This window comes from Ranitomeya variabilis, chromosome 3 (genome assembly GCF_051348905.1).
Source record: "Ranitomeya variabilis isolate aRanVar5 chromosome 3, aRanVar5.hap1, whole genome shotgun sequence".
Classification (NCBI taxonomy): domain Eukaryota; kingdom Metazoa; phylum Chordata; class Amphibia; order Anura; family Dendrobatidae; genus Ranitomeya; species Ranitomeya variabilis.
In genome coordinates this window covers 72,635,025-72,655,671 of record NC_135234.1, presented here as the reverse complement: position 1 = coordinate 72,655,671, position 20,647 = coordinate 72,635,025, and the positions used below count along the sequence as shown (strand labels likewise).

Here is a 20,647-nt window from a genome sequence, read left to right as displayed (position 1 = left end):
TTGGCTGTAAGCCATAATCATCAACATTAACGGAAATAAACACTTGAAATAGATCACTCTATTTGTAATGACTCTATATAATGAGTTTCACTTTTTGTATTGAAGAACTTTAATAAATTAACTCTTTGATGATATTCTAATTTAGTGAGAAGCCCTTTGTATCAACCAGATGATGAACAAGTGTTTTACTCATTCAGGTTTACAGCAGTGTTCTGATGGGGTCTTCGCTCACTTATATCCCTGGATAATGCTGAAGCTGTAAAGTGACCTGGAATCTCTACAGATAAATCCAGCCTTTTGTCCTTTCCAATAAACAGTCACGCAGAATACCGGATTTCCTTTAAAACTTTTATTCTTGGTTTTTAAAAGCAGACGTGAGGCACAAGGTAAATGTGAACAGCATACATAATATCTGAAGATTTCTGGTAAAAACACAAAGCATTTGCTTCCATACTGTGAAGGCTACTGGCAAACAGTACAATCCTGTGCTATACACATATATACTGTATGGCAATTGTGGTGTGAAGAATAATACAATGATACATATATGCACTAATAATTCACAAAAATCAGGAATTTATTTTTATATACAAATTTGCATACATTGCAGAGGACCTCAGCAATCCAGACATGTCTGTTTTAGTAAATGTTTGTATTCCCTATGAAATAATTCTGGATCCTGTTTTCTCAGGCTTCAGCATTGTCGTTCCTCTGTTTTTCCTCCTTGAAATGTAAACTAATGAATGGACAACTGGGAGTTACAATTCCACTTATATCAAAGGGGTGTGTCCCTGTGTAGCCTGAGACTGATTGGACAATAGCTGACTGTACAGGGACACACCCCCAGCTGGTAACGCCTATTTGTCACTTTATTCATACGTTTCTATTAGGAATAATAGAGGGACAGGGCTACAGCATTCTAAGAAAAAAAGCTCCAGAAAACGTTATATTATGGGAAATATAACTATATAATAAAATGAACTTTTCAGAAGATCTATGTAGTCTTCAACCTTATGTATACTGAATTATTATATTCTGTATCGTTGAACAGTTATAGAACAGTATATAACATTTATTTGTAACTTATGTATAAGGGTATATCTAAGTGTGAATATCTAATATCTACATGTTGGTTTTGCAGCAGATTTGTTGCAGTTTCCATGGCTAAAGGTAAAATCTGTTAGAAATCTGCAGAAAACAATTTACTTAAAGTTTGTTCTGTAGATCAATTTTCATGCTGATTTTTTTCCTGCAGCAAGTGCATTAGATTTCTTAAAATGCCATTCATTTGGCTGCTGTTGCAATATACTGCAGATTTACAAATCTGAAAATTCTAAGCTTATCCACCTCGAGTCCATGTGCCCTATAGAGTCCTGAAGAAGAAAGCTCAAATGACATCCACAAAATTAAGATTAGTTCATTATTTTGTTTTACTGAAACTTGGCCAATTTTGTAGTTTATTTATTTTTACATTTTACTATGAATCACTTAGTATATTTTTTTTTTTAGATGGAAACTGTTATAAAAGCCAACTTCATACAATACTGATGGGGGCAGATGCAGAATTTCTAAGTGGGTCTCCGAGAGTAGAAGTACATTATAGGGGCCTGTCACTTGATAAGATTAGGAATCTCCCTCTAGTGGCTACAGAAGGAATTATCTTATTTAAATTGTCTTGAACATTCTATTGGGGGATTCTAAGCACTAAGGAACTCCCCTTGTTTTATGTCTTAGAAAAGAAATAAAGATAAAAAATATAATAGCAACTTCCACCAAGACTTGCTGTCATATTGTAACGTTGTGGTACGCTCCCTTTAACCCCCATCTACCACAGTCATTTTTCTTTGTTTATTGCCGAAAAAAAGTTTTCCTGGCAAATGGAGGAAAAAATACAAAAGAACTACAAGTGGAGTGCAATTAGAGAAAAACTAAAACTACAAATTAGCTGTTTTGGTTTTTTTTGCAGGTTTTTCTATGATGATCACTTTACAATAGAATAGATCTGGCAAATTTGTTCTACAGGTCAGTACAGTGATAGCGATGGCAGATTTATCTGGGTTTTTTTAATTTAACTGCTTAAAAAAACATAAAACACCTTGCAAAAAATAAAGACTTTACCATATTCTGAGAACCATAAAGTCTTCATTTTTCAGTTGATAGCACCGTATGAGCGCTTGTTATTTGAGGGACAAGCAGCTGGATGTACCTATGCTATTGTGGTGTCTATATAATTTAGTGATCTCTTTTTATTCCATTTTTTGGGAGAGTGGGGGTAAATAATAAAAAACAGCAATTTTGCCATTTCAATTTTTTTTCCGTTACGCTGATGACATAAATATTTGAATATTTTTATTACAGTAGTTTAAAGAGTTGCGCATGCAGCGATAAAAAATATGTTTTGGTTTTTTTTTATCTTTTCGATTTTGTTATTTATGCTTAAGGAAAAGGAAGGTGATATTAACTGTTATATTCTATGGGGTTTATGTATAGATATAAACATGTAATGATGTGTTTAACTATATATCTATACATAAACCCCATAGAATATAACAGTTGATATCAGCTTTCTTTTCCTTAAGCATAAATATATATGTAAATATACATGTTTTTTTTATTTCTTAGTCCCATTAGGGGACTTCAACACGCGATCTCTTGAGCACCTTTAACCACTTCACGGCATGACTTCCGCCATACATGGATGGTGCTAGTTGGAAGCAGATGTATGGCCGGTGAAGCAGTACTTTGCCCGCGATTGTAAACCTGTTAAATGCTGCTGTCAATCTCTGACAGCGGCATTTAACAGACACCAGCATGCGTGCGTGTCAGTCATTCTCTCAGCCTGGGCCAGCTGAGGACTCCTGTGCTTGGCATTACGGAGCTCCTTTGAAGCCCTGCCTGAAAAAAATTCAAGAACTCAAAAATTACATTGTTTTGGTTGCCGAAGTTCCACCAAGAATACTGTACTGTGATGTCAGTGAGATGAACTGCGTTCCTTTCACCTCAGTGACGTCACCGTGAGCGTGTGTAAGTTCTCTCGCTCGCGGTGCCGTCAGAATGGTCCTCGGAGTTCACAGCCAATGAACCGTGTAAAAATCGGACGGCACACGCGATATTTTTTTATCACACCCAAAGATTTGCATTGGCGAGTCTCTTTTCTGAGATACGAGGACAATCGCACCATGCTGTGATTTTTTTTCTCATCCTGATCAAAGCTGAGGTAAAAAATCACAGATGAGCTGTGACTCATAGATTAACATTGGTCAGAGTGCAGTCCGATTGTTTTATTGGATTACACTCGTCCATTTTCCTCGCAGATGAGTATGAGCCGAGCAGTCTGCATCTTTCAATCTAGAGCAATGCACCAAATTCCACACATTATATCACATCAGCTACTGTAATAAGGCAACAGAGAAAGCACAAATACAATCATATCCGCTTGTACAACATTGCTTAGTGTTACTACTTTCATGCAAATAACCTTACTGACATTTTACCCACTATCTACTTGTAGAACCTGTTTAGCCTTTTTATTAGATACCTTGTGCATACATAGTACTATGTGCAATCCTATATAAAGCACATGATAGAATTCCATTACTAGAACAATAAGAATGTCTTGTATTTTAATGGGATTGTCCACTACTAGGACAACCTCTTGATCTAAATATTTGGCCCCGATAAAATAAAAAAAGCCTATACTCACCTCCCGTGCCGGCGTCATTCCCGCGGTGCCGGCACTCTCTCTCCCCAGGGCTGTGATGTGGTGTTGTGACCCCGGTGCGTAATCAGCGCTGGCGTCACTGTCTCCACCTACGTGCGGATTGAATATGAAGAGGGGGTCCGGGCTGCAGCTGATCCCTGACTTCCTCTTTATGTTCAATCCGTACGTAGGTGGGGACAGTGACGCTGATTGGGTGCCGGCGTCATGTGTCAAAACACCTCACGAGAGCCCTGGGCAGAGCGAGTATCGACACTGCCGGAACGGCGTCAGCATGGGAGGTGAGTATACACTTTATTACTTTCTTGGAGCCAAACATTACGTTTAAGAAGGGGTTGTCCTAGTAGTGGACAATCCCTTTAATATACCAATAACAGCCGCAAATGTCACTATGACTCAGAGATCTGGCTCCCTCCCTCAGATGGTGGCCACTTACTGAAAAGCCATTTCACAGAGGCAAAAGAAAACTACTGAAGACAGAGGTGAAACTTAAAGCTTCTGGGGTCCAATGCAAAATCTGTGCCAAAATATCTGTTCTCAAGCTCTTAAAGCGTATTATCTGATATTATCCCTGGAACCAATTTGGCACAGCTGATAGTATACAACAACACCTAGCTAATGCCTGAAACTTATTTTACATATTTTTATAGTTTTTCCCTACTATGGGTGTTAACTGATGCTGCGCAAAATAAGTATGACTTGGTCTCATTTGATAATGTAATAAATAGACAATTTGCATATCACAAGAAAATGTAAAACAATTTGGCCACTAGATGTCTCCCTTCCATCTAACTTGCTAACCACTGCCTGTTGTCAAGTGTAATCCACCTCCAGAAGCCGAGATGGATTACAAGAAGAGGTGATGACTGTTGGTCTCTCTGCTTATGTACTTCACTTTGTCTGCATGGAGGTATAACAAAGAGGTGGCCATTCAGTTCAGGGCAGGCAAACTATAGGACAATGGTAAGAACAATGCATGCTGAGATGTGAGGGAATGGAAGTTCCTGCACCCATAGTGCTGGAAAAAAGCTAATGAGGAGAAACAGCCAGCTCAAAATGAATGAATGTAAATTACATCGCAGGAGAATCAAGATCTTTTCCAGACATAATAAACTGGTATAAGCACCAAAAGCAGTTTTAACTTCGTGTGAGGGATAAGGGTCTTAAAGCCTCATTCACATGTCTGTTTTGCACGCACGGGTTCTATCCATTTTTTTTCATGGATAGTAGTACACGTATCTGTTATAGTTTATGGACATGTTTTTTCACAGACCGTGTGCCCTTGCAAAACTTAGGGAGACACGTCCATTTTCCCTAGTATCACTGATGAAAAAAATCAATTCAAGTCTCCGGGTCCGTGAAAAACACGTACCGCATATGGATGGCATCTAAATTGCATTACCATGCACAACCCATGGTCAGGGGTGGTGCTGTTTCGGGAAGAAATCAAATATGTTTTTCCAATCCTGGATATCCCCCTTAAGTCTTAGGATTCATGGACCCTGGTAAATTACTGCTCCATTTTGAAGAAGTGCTTTTGCAGAGGTGTGTAAGGACACACACATTTGGAGAAACATTGAATTGTATTCTGTTGAATACTGCATGAATAAAACAGAAAAAATTTCTATTTTCGGGATCTGAATGTATGGAAGTATTTTCCCCAAGATTAAGGCCAAATATAAGTTCTCTTTCATCTCCCTAAATATCTTGAATTATGGGCATATTTTAGGACTATTTGGAGAAAATATACTCTGAAAACGTTTTATAGCCCTCCGTACACAAAAGATAGATGATCATTCGACTGTCTCTCGCGAGTCTCCCATCGCGGGCGCTTTTGTGTTCGCCACCAGAGGAGTCTGACAGCGGCTCTCTCATAGAGGTTCATCTCCCCAAGAAAAAAAGGATCGGCGGTCAGAAATCTAATGTGCTGCATACTCCTCTCCCCGACATCGTCCATACACATGACACGGTCGGCCGATCCCACCCGTAGGATCCCGTAGGATTATTAATATGATGTGTATGGCGGCATTACCTCTATCAACCGGGATGAATGAGTGTTATAGATCATATCTTACTGTACATTACGTGACAAAGGGAACATCCTGTTAGGTGATTACGGTACTCATATTACACAAAATTATACAATGACATAAAATACAAGTCCAGATATTCCCTAAAAAATCTAACCATAAAGCACATTTTGTCAGAAAATACATTTTTACAATTTGTAATACCATTAACATGAAAAAACGGTCTAGAATTTGGCACAGGCTTTATCGCTGAGATCGTGGTATAAGACATTATATAATACTGCACTCAGGCAGCTTTCGTTCTCACATATTATTACACACAATGTTCTCACATAAAATCCTGCACATTCAGCGGTTACAAATTAGCACTGAGATCTCCACTCATCTGCAGAACTAAGTCAAAGCTTTTGCAGCTTTTTTTGTCAATTTTTCTGGGTTTTCTGACTGTTCTTTTTTTAATTGCACCATATTCATCTTTTCATTTGCACCTTTTGTAAATTCGCTTTTTTATATAATTTTTGTCTCTTTTTTCAATGTTTCCAGATGTTTCTGGCCGTTTCATTATTTTTGCGACAACCCGGAGTGATTTTATGCATGGCGGAATTTGTTTGTGCAATTTTTGCAATCCGAGCAACTCACAAAAAAAGAGTTAAATAGACAAAAATTAAGGCAATTTTTTTACTTTCTGCAAAATTCATGAATTGCGTGCACCATTTTGAAAAATTTGGCACATAAAACAAGCATCACAAAAAAACAAACAATAAAAGTGACTGAAAAAAAAACAATAATTGAGCTTAAGAGACTTGGATGCTACACTTGGCTGTTGTTCTTTGTTAGCATTCTTGGAGGCTAGATACAGGAAATATACTTCGATTACGAATGAGAAAAGACAACAGAGCGGGCACAAGAGGTTATCCACTTATAGGCTATGTTTCCACCTTCCGGAAAGGCAGCGCTTTGGACACAGCGGACACCCGCCCCGTCCAAAGTGCTGCCGGCTTTTGTACGCGCGGTGATTCCGCATGTGTTCATTGAACACATGCAGAATCTCCACATCCTATACATAGAACGGGGCTATTTATCTTGCGGAGACTGTGTGCCTCCGCAAGATAAATAGGCAAGCTGCAGTCTATAAAGATGTGCCGCATGTGCGTATACGCAGGTCTGCCACCTGTGTCTCCGTACGCATAGTGAATATGGGATTTCATAAAATCCCCTCCACTATGCTGTAACATCTGGACGCTGCGGCTGTACGCATCGTCCATTCCGCAGCAAATACACCACGTGGAAACATACCGTCAAAGAACCGTGAAACTCCTTTAAAGCACAAATCCCTCTGTAATGTAACAAGGCAGCGCAGATTGGGCACAATAGCTTTATACGACGTGTGAGAACACACCTACATATGCAATGTACTGCACGTGCCGGGATGGTATATATCAGAGGACATGGGCAAGATTTGGTGAAGGATGCTGGGCACGAACAGAAAACTGGGGAATGCCAATCAAACCACACGGGCCAGGATCAGAGTTAGGACTCATCTTGATCCTGGAAACGCTGCATATAGCGCACAATACTTGAAAACTTCATTTCTTCCTTTAGACTTTTTAGCATACAGGGACAAGTTTGGAAACATTACCATCGAATGTAGCAAATGAAGAACAGAGCTCACAGTTTGGCTTTACAAATCACATGCAATAAGCTTGTAAAAGGAATGTATCAACAGAAAATGACCAATTCTTTAAATCAGGTTTTTCTATTAAATTTATTTTGTTTTTTAAATTTTGGACTATTCTTTTTTTTCATATTACGATGACGTATGAGTCTACAATAGCCCCAGTAGCAAGTGCGAAACGTCCAAGTTTTATTATACAGATTGTAATATGAAAAATGTAAAAAAAAAAGACTAGATTTCAAAGAAAATTCATATAACATAAAAAACCTGATTTAAACAGTAGGTGAATTTCTGATTACACAATCCTTTTAAGCAGCCGTTCCTCTACAGATGACTGCCAGCCACCATGATTTTACATGAACTCTACGTCTATGCATGGAGAAATTTAGGTTCAGACCAATATAAATATATATAAATAAAATAGTACAGAATTTGTGATAAAAGTGTGACACATGACATTATATTAGAGAACCGTACAATCCATGTTATAGATTGATTTTATCTCATTGGCGTACAATGACTGTATATTATCCCAGGGCTTTAGGAAGCACTTTCACTTTTTTTTTCTTTGAAAAGAAAGAACGTTTTTTCTTTACGGGATTGGTGGGGAACTCGGAAGGGATGGGTGGCATCATCCCCTACCTTCTCTGTGCAGGTAGAATTCCTCCTGGGGATTGAATGCTCTCCCTAAAAAAAACACATAAAGAGTAAAAACTATCGAAATATCAGTCGATATAATAGAATAACACAAGAAATACTATTGTGACACACTAACGATGCTAGACTATACTCATTATGATAGTGCCAACTTGTGCCCACGATATGAATAGCAGCTCATGTACAGAAGAACCATTAGGTACTCTTAAATATTACAATATAATTATTCGTTTTCTAATTTTTTGTCCTGCAACAATTTTTCTATACTTAACTAACTAAAGAACAACTAAACTTTGAATATGATTTTTCATATTTGGCAGGAACTTTGATTGCCTGCAGATCAGTGAGGGTTTGGGTCTGAGACCTCCACTGATCGCTCAATAGACCCCTGAACAGTGCGCAGCTGAGCACACAGAAGTGCACAGACTGAAGTATGGATTCAGTAGTATAGCCTACCAAGCCTACGCTCTTTACAAAATGTTTCTACCGCATTCACATTGTAGTTTTAATGACTTTATCATGCAGGTTATTATGATAGGTTTCAGATACCATGAAAAACCCTACAAAAAACTCAAGGGACACCAAAAGATGAGAGCAGAAGAACCTTCCCTTTGTCTAACCGCTTAGATGTTGCATTCACTATTGACCGGGGCATCTAAGGGGTTACAGAGTTCCCATCGCAGCAGTTGCAGTGGGATATCAGCTTTATTTGATGCAGGCACAGCTTCTATGCCTGAGACATCCACTTGATGTAACTGTATGCTCGTTTTGGGGAATATACTGCTAAAATGGATGCACACTAGCGGTGGGCAATTAATTTTCCACATGACAGACTGTTGTGTAGGGGAGAACCCAACTTAATTCTACTCAATATTATTATTATTTGCATATTATTTTATATTAATTTTTATAACTTAATATTTAGTACAATTAAGCTTGATGACTCGCTGCTACTGGTAATACATGTTACGACAGAACTTATTGTAACTTGTATTCTTACCTGTAGGAGCTGATCAATACCGTATAATTTACTGCTTTTTAGGAATTCTATATAACTCATAATGCTACTGTTACTCACCCTTAAATATAATACTTAGCTGTACCTTTATCAACAGCTTTCCCCACTGTATGATACCCACACATACAGTATGATGACCCCACATCCCTACACACTATCATGGCCTCCCCAGTCTCCCACACATTGCCATGCTCCCACAGCCCCCCTCACAGTATGATACCCCAACAGATCCCTCACAGTATGATACACAAACAACCCCCTTCACAGTATGATACCCCAACATCCCCATCACAGTATGATATCCCAACATCCCCCCTCACAGTGTGATACCCCAACATCCCCCCTCACAGTATGATACCCCAACAGATCCCTCACAGTATGATACAAACAACCCCCTTCACAATATGATACCCCAACATCCCCCCTCACAGTATGATACCCCAACAGATCCCTCACAGTATGATACAAACAACCCCCTTCACAATATGATACCCCAACATCCCCCTCACAGTATGATACCCCAACATCCCCCTCACAGTATGATACCCCAACATCCCCTTCACATTATGATACCCCAACAGCTTCCCACACAATATGATGTCCCCACACAGTATCATGTCCCCGACAGTCTCCCATAACATATGATACTCCCTCAGCCCCCTCAAACAGTATGTTATCCCCATAGTCCTCACACAGTGTGATGCCCACACCCACCACAAAGTATAATTGCCCCCACAGCCCAACACACAGTATGATGCTTTCAGAGTTTTCTCCCTCTAGTACTGACTGACGGGAAATATGCGACTGTTTCTAACCCTCTGGCTGTCCTGGTCTAGGGGCCACAGTTTGCCCAGGTCTGATGTACACTCATTTGCATTCACAAGAAGGGTATTTTTGTGTACATGATCTCATGACGCTGACCATGCAATATATTTTGTGGCCTTTGTTTTACAAGTTCAGAGAAATATAACACTTTGGTGTAAGCAGGACCTATGAGACCGTGTAAATCCCACCACCACTTCTCCGGTATCCTGCCTGCCTGGTGAGTGGTTGTTTCTGGTGACAACCCTCTTAATATGGGAGCTGCCTCCATCCATGAAGACCATTGGCACCTAGATGACACTGCCTGTGAAAGTTATTGCACGTCAGACATTTCTAGATCAAATTTTACATAAACTTGGTATTGGATGATGATATGAGGGCACTGTGATTTCCGATATGTATAGTATTGGCCTTGGAGGGTTGGAGTAAGCAGAGGACCAGTGTACATGAAATCACAAGTATTTACCAGAGATGTGGAGCGCTTAGTCCGGAAGCGCAGCTGCTTCTCAAATGATGCAGAAAATTCTTGTATAGAGTTTGATCGCTTTTTCTGTCCTTTGTTCTCAGGCACTGAGGCATCAACTGAGAATATTTTGCTTAACTTGAATTGGTTGTTGCTTTTGGTGTCTTTATCCCTGTGAGGCTCCTTGCATCCCTTTAGATAAACAGGGGACGGTGCCTTGGAAGTTGAGTGGAATCTGGCCACATGCATGGCAGAGAGCTGGGCCTGTAAAAAGAGAATGAATCGGCAACCATTAAAATAAATGAACATCATTATTACCCTTGTAGGAGTCAACTGCAACCGGTATAGAACAGAGTGCTGCTAAAAAAAATATCTGCTCATGTTGTATATGCTGCTAATGCCTAGTGTTAGATGCCGGTAATGGAGACAATGTTAATCTACCCCTGTGAACTTGGAACCGGCTCTAAAGACACGTGCTGCAACTTCCCCAAAAAACAGTGATTGAATTTAAAGGGCTGGTCCACTACTTTAAAAATTCCTACCAGATTGGTGCCGCTCCTCTGCACTCACTACTGTGTCCCCTATTGGTCTCCTGATATTAACTGTTATGACCCCAATGGCAGAGGGTCTCAGAGGTTATTACCAAGTCTGCACACACAAAAAACCAGCTCATAGGGCAGTGGTAACTAGGCTAACCGTATACCTGATCCTAGCACAACAAATAGCAGTAGCCGGGAACGTACCTACGTTGGTTCTAGACGTCTCGCGCCAGCCGGAGAACTAACTAACCCTAGAAGGGAAACAATAGACCTTTCTTGCCTCCAGAGAAAAGACCCCAAAAGTTGGATACAAGCCCCCAACAAATAATAACGGTGAGGTAAGAAGAAAAGACAAACGTAAGAATGAACTAGGTTTTAGCAAAGAGAGGCCCACTGACTAATAGCAGAATATAGGAAGATGACTTATACGGTCAGCAAAAACACTATCAAAATTTCCACGCTGAATATTCAAGAACCCCCGAACCGTCTAACGGCACGGGGGGGGGGAATATCAGCCCCCTAGAGCTTCCAGCAATATCAGGAATCACATTTAGTACAAGCTGGACAAAAATAAGAGCAATGCAAATAACCAAAAAATAAGGAAGCAGGACTTAGCTTATTTTGCAAAGAACCAGGACCAGCAGACAGGAGCAAACAGAAAGGAACTGATTACAACGATGCCAGGCACCAGACTGAGAATCCAGGGAGTTTAAATAGCAACACCCCTTGACTAACGAACCAGGTGGGTACCAAGCTGGGGAAAGAAAATCAAAGTGTCATGTCGCTAGTGACCACAAGAGGGAGCCAAAAAGTTTAATTCACAACAATTAACATCTATTGGGAGGCATCACATGACCGGTGCTGCCAATCAATGGCTGCTGATTGGATAGGATGTGACGGCTGCAGACAAACAGGAAGAGAAATGTATATTCCTGTTCGGATGGACAGCGCGGGAGACAGTACTGAGAGAGAAGGAGCAGAGCCAGTCTCGTATGTGAATATAGGGGTTATTCTATTTCTTACAACACCCTAGACCCATTAAATTTAACTAGTAAAGTAACAGAAAACTCCTTTTACACATTTGCCACATTTCGCATGCACACATTTAGATAATATATCTTAGACTAGTGTACTTACTGTGAAATGCCATATCAGAAAAGATATAGAATCATTTGTGAAAGTTTTCCCACTTGATGTCAAAATGAGCGTTTTATTAGTCTTGATATTTATCAAGCCGTTGAATTATTTAATAATGGATGGGTTTTGAAATGAGGGATTCAGAAGCAGCATCTTATTAGACACAAATTCATGAGGTTTGAACGGGGACCTCCTAGAATATCCAAATGCCCTGCAAGGGGCATAAAGAAAAGGGTTGTGTATGTGTGACAACCACTTCATTGTATAATGTAAAATATGCAACTTTCCAATAGACTTGGCATGTCAATTTAAAAAAAATTGTCAAGATTGCTTGCTTTCAGTGAATTGAGCATCATTTTGATTAAGAAACTGAAAACCTAGAGTCCAAATCCTGCCAAATTCTTGAAGAACTTATTACTATAATTTAAGGGGCAACATTTCTCCTTACGAAGAGTGACATGTCGAGCCTGACAAGCCAAGGTGAGGAGACTTTTAAGTCTTATAATGCTCCTCTGGGAAATATGCAAATTGTCTCTTCAGAGAAGACTAGGACCAGATCTCACACTTTGCACTGATGAGGGGCAGTACCCTGAAACACAGTGTCTGCAAATTTAGATTATGGTGTTGTCTTACATCCTAAGTCATGTGGCAAGGCTCGTTAGAGGGTCGATATTGATTTTTAGGAGTGCTACTTACTGGTGGCACTAGAGTTCTACTCCTCTTCCTCTCTGAAGAGACAATTTGTATATGTTAATCTAAAGCAGTCTCAACAACAGGTTGATAGTCTGTCACAAATGGATTTTCAGAGCTGACTGTAAAGAGTAAATTAAAATCAGTGACATCAAGAAAATACTGAATGTTAAAAAATAAAATATATTTTTCCATAATGTTTATCTACACAGCAAGGAAAGGTTAGGATAAGCCATCAGTGTTTGACCCAGGAGTGGCTTGAGTTCCGGGACCCCACCAATCAACACAGAAAAGGGGCCACGGTGCTTTGCTAGCTGGGGCAATTAAGAAATTCTAATCTTTCAATTGTTTTGAAGTCTGAACATTAATGTTAATGTCTCAGAGAACCCTTTAATTTTTTTTTTTTTTTTAAACCTACAAAAATAATTTTTTTGCATGGGTGCAATGTATGTCTCAAAAATTCAGTCCACAACTTCTGCACATTTTGCTTTAAATCGATGTCCCATATAGCACAGTTTATTTTAACAGAAAAAGGAAAAATCCATAAATATCTCTTTTGGCAGCATAGGAATGACAATTCGGTCTCTGCTGGACAAGCTTCAGCAGTGAATATGTTTCCTTATTATTATTAGCTGGATTATTTTATATAATAAACTGGGAAATTAATGTCCTCTGACTTGTAAATCCAGATCTGCCAATTATATGTACGATTAATAAATCTGCACTTGGGCAAACATATTAAGCTCAAAGTGACAGATATAATGCCTGGATAGAATAACGGCAGACGTGACAAATCTATGCAGGCATAAAAATAAAAAGATCAATAAGTAATTAGCAGAGTAGATGAGTCAACGAATAAAGGGAACTTCATAGCACAAGCAACACAACAACAGTATATGAGAAATGTGCAACAGCCAACACTGGCCTCAATGTCAAATTATTGTTCTTTAAAAACAAGAAAATGATAAAAGGCCAGACCCTTAGAATAGCCAAGAGCAGAATGTCATTGATATCCAGAGAATAAAGGCCACACGTGTAGTTATGGCATATTGACATCGTCTTCACATGCCCACCAATTTGAGACAGGTATCTACTCACCAAAGAACCAACTATTGCGAATCCTTAGGGTCTTGGCCGATGGGCCAAAACCTGGTTTGTCCCTTGCCCTATGTTACTGAGTGATGAAAGCCTATGTTGAACCCTGAGTCTATAGAAAATGTAACGGCACTAGCAAACAATGAAGGTCCTGTAAATGAATGATAGACCCATAGCCAGAGAGCTGAAGCGGTTCAACGAACAGTGTATGGTGCTCATCATTGAAGTATAATGAACTTATGAAGATGCAAGGAATATGCGGCACTCACCAGTTAGAAAAAAATGTGATTTTCCTTTATTCTGTGGTTCGGGACATGGACAAGAGCGAGGCTTGCAGGTTACAGAGACATGCGGGGAGAAACAGAAAGGACAACGGCCGTTTTGCGTAATAACGCTTCAATGAGTCTTTGAAGCGTTGTTACGCGAAACGGCTGTTGCCCTTTCTGCCTCTCCCCGCATGTCTCTGTAACCTGCACGCCTCGCTCTTGTCCATGTCCCGAAGCACGGAATAAAGGACTATCACATTTTTTTTAACTGGTGAGTGCCGCATATTCCTTGCATCTTTATAAGTTCAGTATATTGATATAGAGTTGAATGAATATGTTCTGAATTGGTCCCGAATCTGAATTTGCCATATTCGTGCCATATTGGTACTTTAATCGTGTCGAATTTATGTTTGACGATCGATTCGTAACATATTCCTTCTTTTCTACACCCATTAACTCCAATTACTTTCGGATGTGTTCTTGTTCTTTTGTTCTTTCACTGCCGATCGTAATCGGAAATGAATTTTGAAAAATTCTCTCAACTCTAATGTTGAACCCTGTCCTAAGAAATAAAAGATCATGGAATTGTCCCAAGGGTCATGGAAATGTTTTAAAGGATGAAACAAATTGCAGGATCTTCTGTCCTGTCTGGTAAAAAATGAAACCATAATGGCAAGCCAATTTTGACTTTTGTTACAGGGCCCCCACTCTTATATGCTCACTGCCATGTAGAGGGTTCCATCTTGTTCCAAGTGCCTTGTTCAAAGTCTGTGCATTGTTATTTTGTGTAGAAGTAAAAAAAACAGCACCCTCTCTAGTTAGTACAGATGCAAACATGGAGAAATTCCTACTGCCCTGAATCTACAAGTAGACCTAGATGTCATCGAACTTTCTACTGTACGTCTTCTGATTGTAACACTGTTTTTAATCACTTGTATTCATCTCTTTCATAGTTTGATAAAGGGCTTAAAGGGATTGACTACTACTATCTTTACATCCCCAATGTCCAACATAAAATACAAAAAAACTAACACATCCCGAATTGGCGCTGTTATTTCGATCGCAGTGCTGTGTCTCCTGTCCGTCATGTGATATTGTTGTGTCATTAAAGATGAGCTATTCCATTAGCACTGCTCTGATATGGCGTCCAGTCCAGTCTTCTATGGTAGCAGGTCTTCACTTATGTGTCCAGCATCCTGGGAGCCTCTAGCGTTCACTAGGCCATGCAATGTCAGGACGTTTTTGGGCCTAGTAAGTGCCAGAAGTGCCTAGGACCGAGTGAAGAGCACCTACGACAGGAGAGCAGATGGGATTGCAGCTCAGGGTAGCATGAATTGAAGTGCTTGTCTCTATTTGTGACATGACTGCTGCATCCAATCACAGACCGCTGATTGGCTGCAGCCTTCACTATTCTATCACAGTGGACTTCCACTCTGATGGCATACTGAAGGCTGCAGTCATTCAGTGACCGCTAATTGGCTGCAGCAGTCACGTGATAATATGTCAAGTGACTGCGGCACTGGAGGACCTCTGGGGGACAAAGAGTTGCAATTGCAAGAACGGCAGCAGTCTGTGAGGTAAGTATGAAGCTTTCTTATTTCATGCTGGACAGTGGAGCTGGTAAAAAGAGGTTCTTTCAAAATTGTATTGATTTTGTCACTGGACCCACAATGCAGTTCTGCACAATTACTTTATTAATTTAGGTGTCCTACTTGATGCATTCTACACTTTACTTGGCAGTCCACTATATAAGGAATAGCCGAGCCTTCTTCATGGGATCGTTGTGTGATGCAGTGGTGGGACTCCCAGCAACCATTATATTACCTACTCTCCCATGGATTGGTGGTAACTTGCGATTTTGGTACAAGCTCTTTAATGCTTAAAAAAACTCAGATTGCAAACAATCCTGTGATAGTGATGGCAAATCTAAGGATGACTAAAGAAAACTGAGGGATTGTGGCATCAGTTTGAGACCCATAGAATTCGTTATTAAAAGTGGTTGTCTGGTCACAGTACATTGATAACCTAACCATAGGATAGGCCATCAACATCAGATCAGTGGGGGTTTGACACCAGACACACATCTGCTATTTGCTTCCGTGGCTGCCAGATATACATTCTTTGAATAGAGCTACAAAGTGCAGATCCATTAAATGTGTAGCAGCTGCCACCAGGTACTGCAGAACAGAACAGGCCCTATAATGTCACGACAGTAACTCGCTGTGTTCTCTAGTCTCCCTGGCCGCTGCACTGAGTCCATGCAGCACTTCCCTCTGCTGCATATTCCTGATGTCTCCACATGGCTATAGGGGGAAGTGCTGCATGGAATCAGTGCAGCGGCCAGGGAGACTGGAGAACGCAGCGAGTTACTTTCGTGACATTATTTGATAGGACCTGCTCTGCAGTACCTGGTGGCAGCTGCTACACATTTAATGGATCTGCACTTTGCAGCTCCATTCAAAGAATGTACCTTATATCTGGCAGCCACGGGAGCAAATAGCAGCTGTGTGTCTATTTGCCAATCACCATCCAGCAGATGCTGTATTAGGCAGCGCAGCCCCCCACACCTTTGCCTCATATAACGCTTCTGGTTCCTCTCTGTCTCCACAATCTGTCCTGTGTTATTTTGCCTTGTCAAACCTGTTACTGATCCAGCTTATTTACGCATTATGCCTGTCCTCTCTGCTCCTGACCTCGGATTAGTATTCTGAACTCTTGCTGCTTGTCCTGATGTTGGACCGTCTGACTATATTTCTGTCTCGTCCCTTCTGTACCTCATATATCTGCTCTGAACCGTGGCTCAGCTGCTGCAGTTCTGGGAACTGCCCTGAAGTGGTATCTGGTGTCTACCAGTGGTCCAGCCTATCCTAACCATCAGAGCCTCTAGTGAACACCCAATAGACACTTAAGGCCCCGTCTCACATAGCGAGATTGCTAGCGAGATCGCTGCTGAGTCACAAGTTTTGTGACGCAACAGCGACCTCAGTAGCGATCTCGCTATGTGTGACACGTACCAGCGATCAGGCCCCTGCTGTGAGATCGCTGGTCGTGTCGGAATGGCCTGGACCTTTTTTTGGTCGTTGGGGTCCCGCTGACATCGCTGAATCGGTGTGTGTGACACCGATCCAGCGATGTCTTCACTGGTAACCAGGGTAAACATCGGGTTACTAAGCGCAGGGCCGCGGTTAGTAACCCGATGTTTACCCTGGTTACCAGCGTAAATGTAAAAAAAAAAACAGTACATACTCACCATCTGATGTCTGTCAGGTCCCTTGCCGTCTGCTTCCTGTTCTGACTGAGATCCGGCCGTACAGTGAGAGCGCAGCACAGCAGTGACGTCACCGCTGCGCTCTGCTCTCACTGTACGGCGGCACTGTCAGAGCAGGAAGCAGACGGCAAGGGACCTGACGGACATCAGATGGTGAGTATGTACTGTTTGGTTTTTTTACATTTACGCTGGTAACCAGGGTAAACATCGGGTTACTAAGCGCGGCCCTGCGCTTAGTAACCCGATGTTTACCCTGGTTACCCGGGTGCTGCAGGGGGACCGGCATCGTTGAAGACAGTTTCAACGATGCCGAAGTCGTTCCCCTGATCGTTGGTCGCTGGAGAGAGCTGTCTGTGTGACAGCTCCCCAGCGACCACACAACGACTTACCAACGATCACGGCCAGGTCGTATCGCTGGTCGTGATCGTTGGTAAATCGCTATGTGAGACGGGGCCTTTAGTCATGCCCTTCCAGGGTAAGCCCAGTTCTTGGCGCTGTAGGTCCATACTCATCAGCGTTACATTTAGCTCAGGCCATGGACTCAGCTGATAAGACAGGATCTAGAGACCTCAAGTCTCTTGTGTAAGTCCTGTATAAGGAGATTCATTCGCAACGTGAGCATCAAGACTAGCTGATGCAGGTGATTAATTTGATGGCAACTCAGCTGCAGGATTTGTCTACCTCTATGTCCTGCGCCTCAACTGCAACAGGCCCTACTTCCTCAGTATTGTCATCATCTCCAGGGAAGCTGCCTGGAGCTCCAGTGTCTGGTGGAGCAGCTAACCTTCAGTTTCCTCTTCTGTCCCGCTTTTATGGAAATTCCAAGGAGAGTCCCGGCTTTATCCGTACGACAGATAACTAGAGCCTTTTTACAGGATCTCTATCACGACCCAGGCTCTATCTGTTACTGTGTCCTTGGGTGTTAATTGTGGACAGGTAACTTGCAATCTGGTGTCCGCCGGTTTCTGCTATGAGACATAAAGTACTGCACAACCCCGGTCTTCCGGCAACCGGTATCTGCGCTCAGTGTGGAGGAAGTTCAGTCACAACTTCGCTCTCCAGCTCTTCACTTCGCCTTTGCTCCTTCCTCCTTCTAGTCTACTTACAAGTTGCTCTGCTCTCTTTTTCCTTCCCAGGAGCTGCAGGATCACTCATCTGCACAGCCCCAGCTTTTCTTCCTCACTCCTCGCTCTCTTATCACCAACTGTCTAACTCTCCGCAACTGCCTAGTAACTGCCTAGCAACTGACTCCTCCTGACCAGAGAGAGCAGCTCCCCTGAAGTCGGGTGTAAAGCTCCCTCTTCTGGCCTGGAATCAGAACGGTGTTGTATGTGCTGAATACCTGTTAAAGGGATCCTTCCTCGCTTTCAAGCATGACATCACTCTCCCCATGAGGAAAGTAATGCCACTGTCACAACCAGGAACCTGGGGTGTTACACAAATACCATTTTGGAGCATGGTGGCCCCGAGACTCGTGACGCTGGGAAATTTTAAGAGATATTCCGTTGGTCAAGTTTTGTGCAGAACTGAAAAGAAGGACAACTGTGGCACCCCAGGAATCCGGTTGCCACAGTGGTGTCTGCCTCCCGGGGAGGGTGATGCCATGCCTGGAAGCGAGAAGGAATCCCCTTGGCAGGTAACACTAGCATACAACACTTTCCTGACTCCAGGCCAGAAGAGGGAGCTCCAAACCCGGTTTCAGGGTAGCTTCCCTATAAGTTCTGGTCTGGAGGAGGAGTTAGTTGTCAGTCTGTGTGAGACAGTAAAGGGAGAAGGAGCAAGTGGGAGAGAAACTGGGAGTGGAGCTGCGATTGAGCTGACCCCCAGGATTGAGCGCAAAAGAAACCGGACACTGGAGTCCGAGGTTGTGTGGAAGCTGTAGGCCCCACAACTGAAACCGGAGGGCAGGAGATTGCAGACACCCGAAGGCACAGCAGCAGATTAGAGCCTGGAGTCACCACGTGAGAGGTGGGTTGTGTTCCACGTGAGGGACATATTGAGAAAGGGACTTGAGCAAAGCTAAGGCATCAATAACCCAGAATTCAGTGCAGAAGGAAGGCTTCCAACCCCACCTGGCTAGGGGGATTCCGAACCACTTCCAGGCTGCCCGGATTTCAAAGGCCATCTGTGCCCCGGATTGCACTGGCAATTAAAAGGTAAAGAGACTGCAAATCCTGTGCCCTCCAATTTTTTCCTGCACCCCACAATCTATCATCCCTTACCAACTGCAGCGAGAGCCCTGGGGACTAAGCTCTACCTGTTGAGAGCTGTACCAACTCAGCTGCAACACCATCAGCCCCAGTGGACCCCTTTAAGCAGGGTCGGCCGAGTACCACAGGTGGCGTCACGAACATTATCCCCTTAATCCTCCACAATCCTCATTCCCCTTACTTCACACTTATTTTTCCATGGACGCCCTGAGCCACGGACCGGGTCACTGCTTCCGTGACACATCCCCTTTAAGAACTGGCCCGGTACCGAGTACCCCACGGCTCTAGTGGGCGCTCCACAACGCTTAAAAGACCATACGGAGTCCAGAGTAATTCTGCTGCCTCGTTATAGTGAATGGATCCTTCAGGGGTTTCATCTGAATCACATCACTCGGACATTTAGATGGAAACCCCGATATACAATGGGGAAAATAAGTATTTGAAAAACTGCAGATTTCGCAACTTTTCCACCTACAAAGAATGGAGAGGTCTGTAATTTTTTAACGTAGGTAATCTATACAAATGTGAGAGACAGAATCTAAAAATTAAAATTAGAAAATCACATTGTATGATTTTTAAATACGGTAATTAAATAGCATTTTATTGCATAAAATAAGGATTTGATCACCTACCAACCAGCAAGAATTCTGGCTGTCACAGACCTGTTAGTTTTGCACTCTGCACTCATTACCTGTATTAATTGCACCTGTTTGTAACTCGTTAACTGTATAAAAGACACCTGTCCACACAATCAATCAATCACACTCCAACCTGAGTGCTGTCTAAGAACACTAGGAACAAAATTGTAAACCTGCACAAAGCTGGGATGAGCTACAAGACAATAGGTAAGCAGCTTGGTGTAAAGGCAACAACTGTTGGCACAATTATTAGAAAATGGAGAAAACACAAGATGACTGTCAATCTTCTTCGTTCTGGGGCTCCATGCAAGATGTCACCTCATGTGGTAAGGATGATTCTGGAAAAGGTCAGTAATCAGCCCAGAACTGCCGAGTCTCAAACATTAGCGTTAGTAACACATTATGCCCTCATAGATTAAAA

General features: G+C 42.0%; 1 protein-coding gene across 1 annotated transcript in view; it reads right to left on the bottom strand.

The window, feature by feature from the left end:
- The window catches only part of LNP1 (leukemia NUP98 fusion partner 1), a 50,581-nt gene that overhangs the window by 11,065 nt on the left and 18,869 nt on the right, over positions 1–20,647 (bottom strand). The window contains exons 2-3 of the mRNA XM_077294153.1: positions 10,387–10,647; positions 8,066–8,110 (exon numbers count right to left, since the gene is read on the bottom strand). Coding sequence (XP_077150268.1) covers positions 8,066–8,110; positions 10,387–10,647 — 306 coding nt within the window. The remainder of the gene's footprint in view (positions 1–8,065; positions 8,111–10,386; positions 10,648–20,647) is intronic.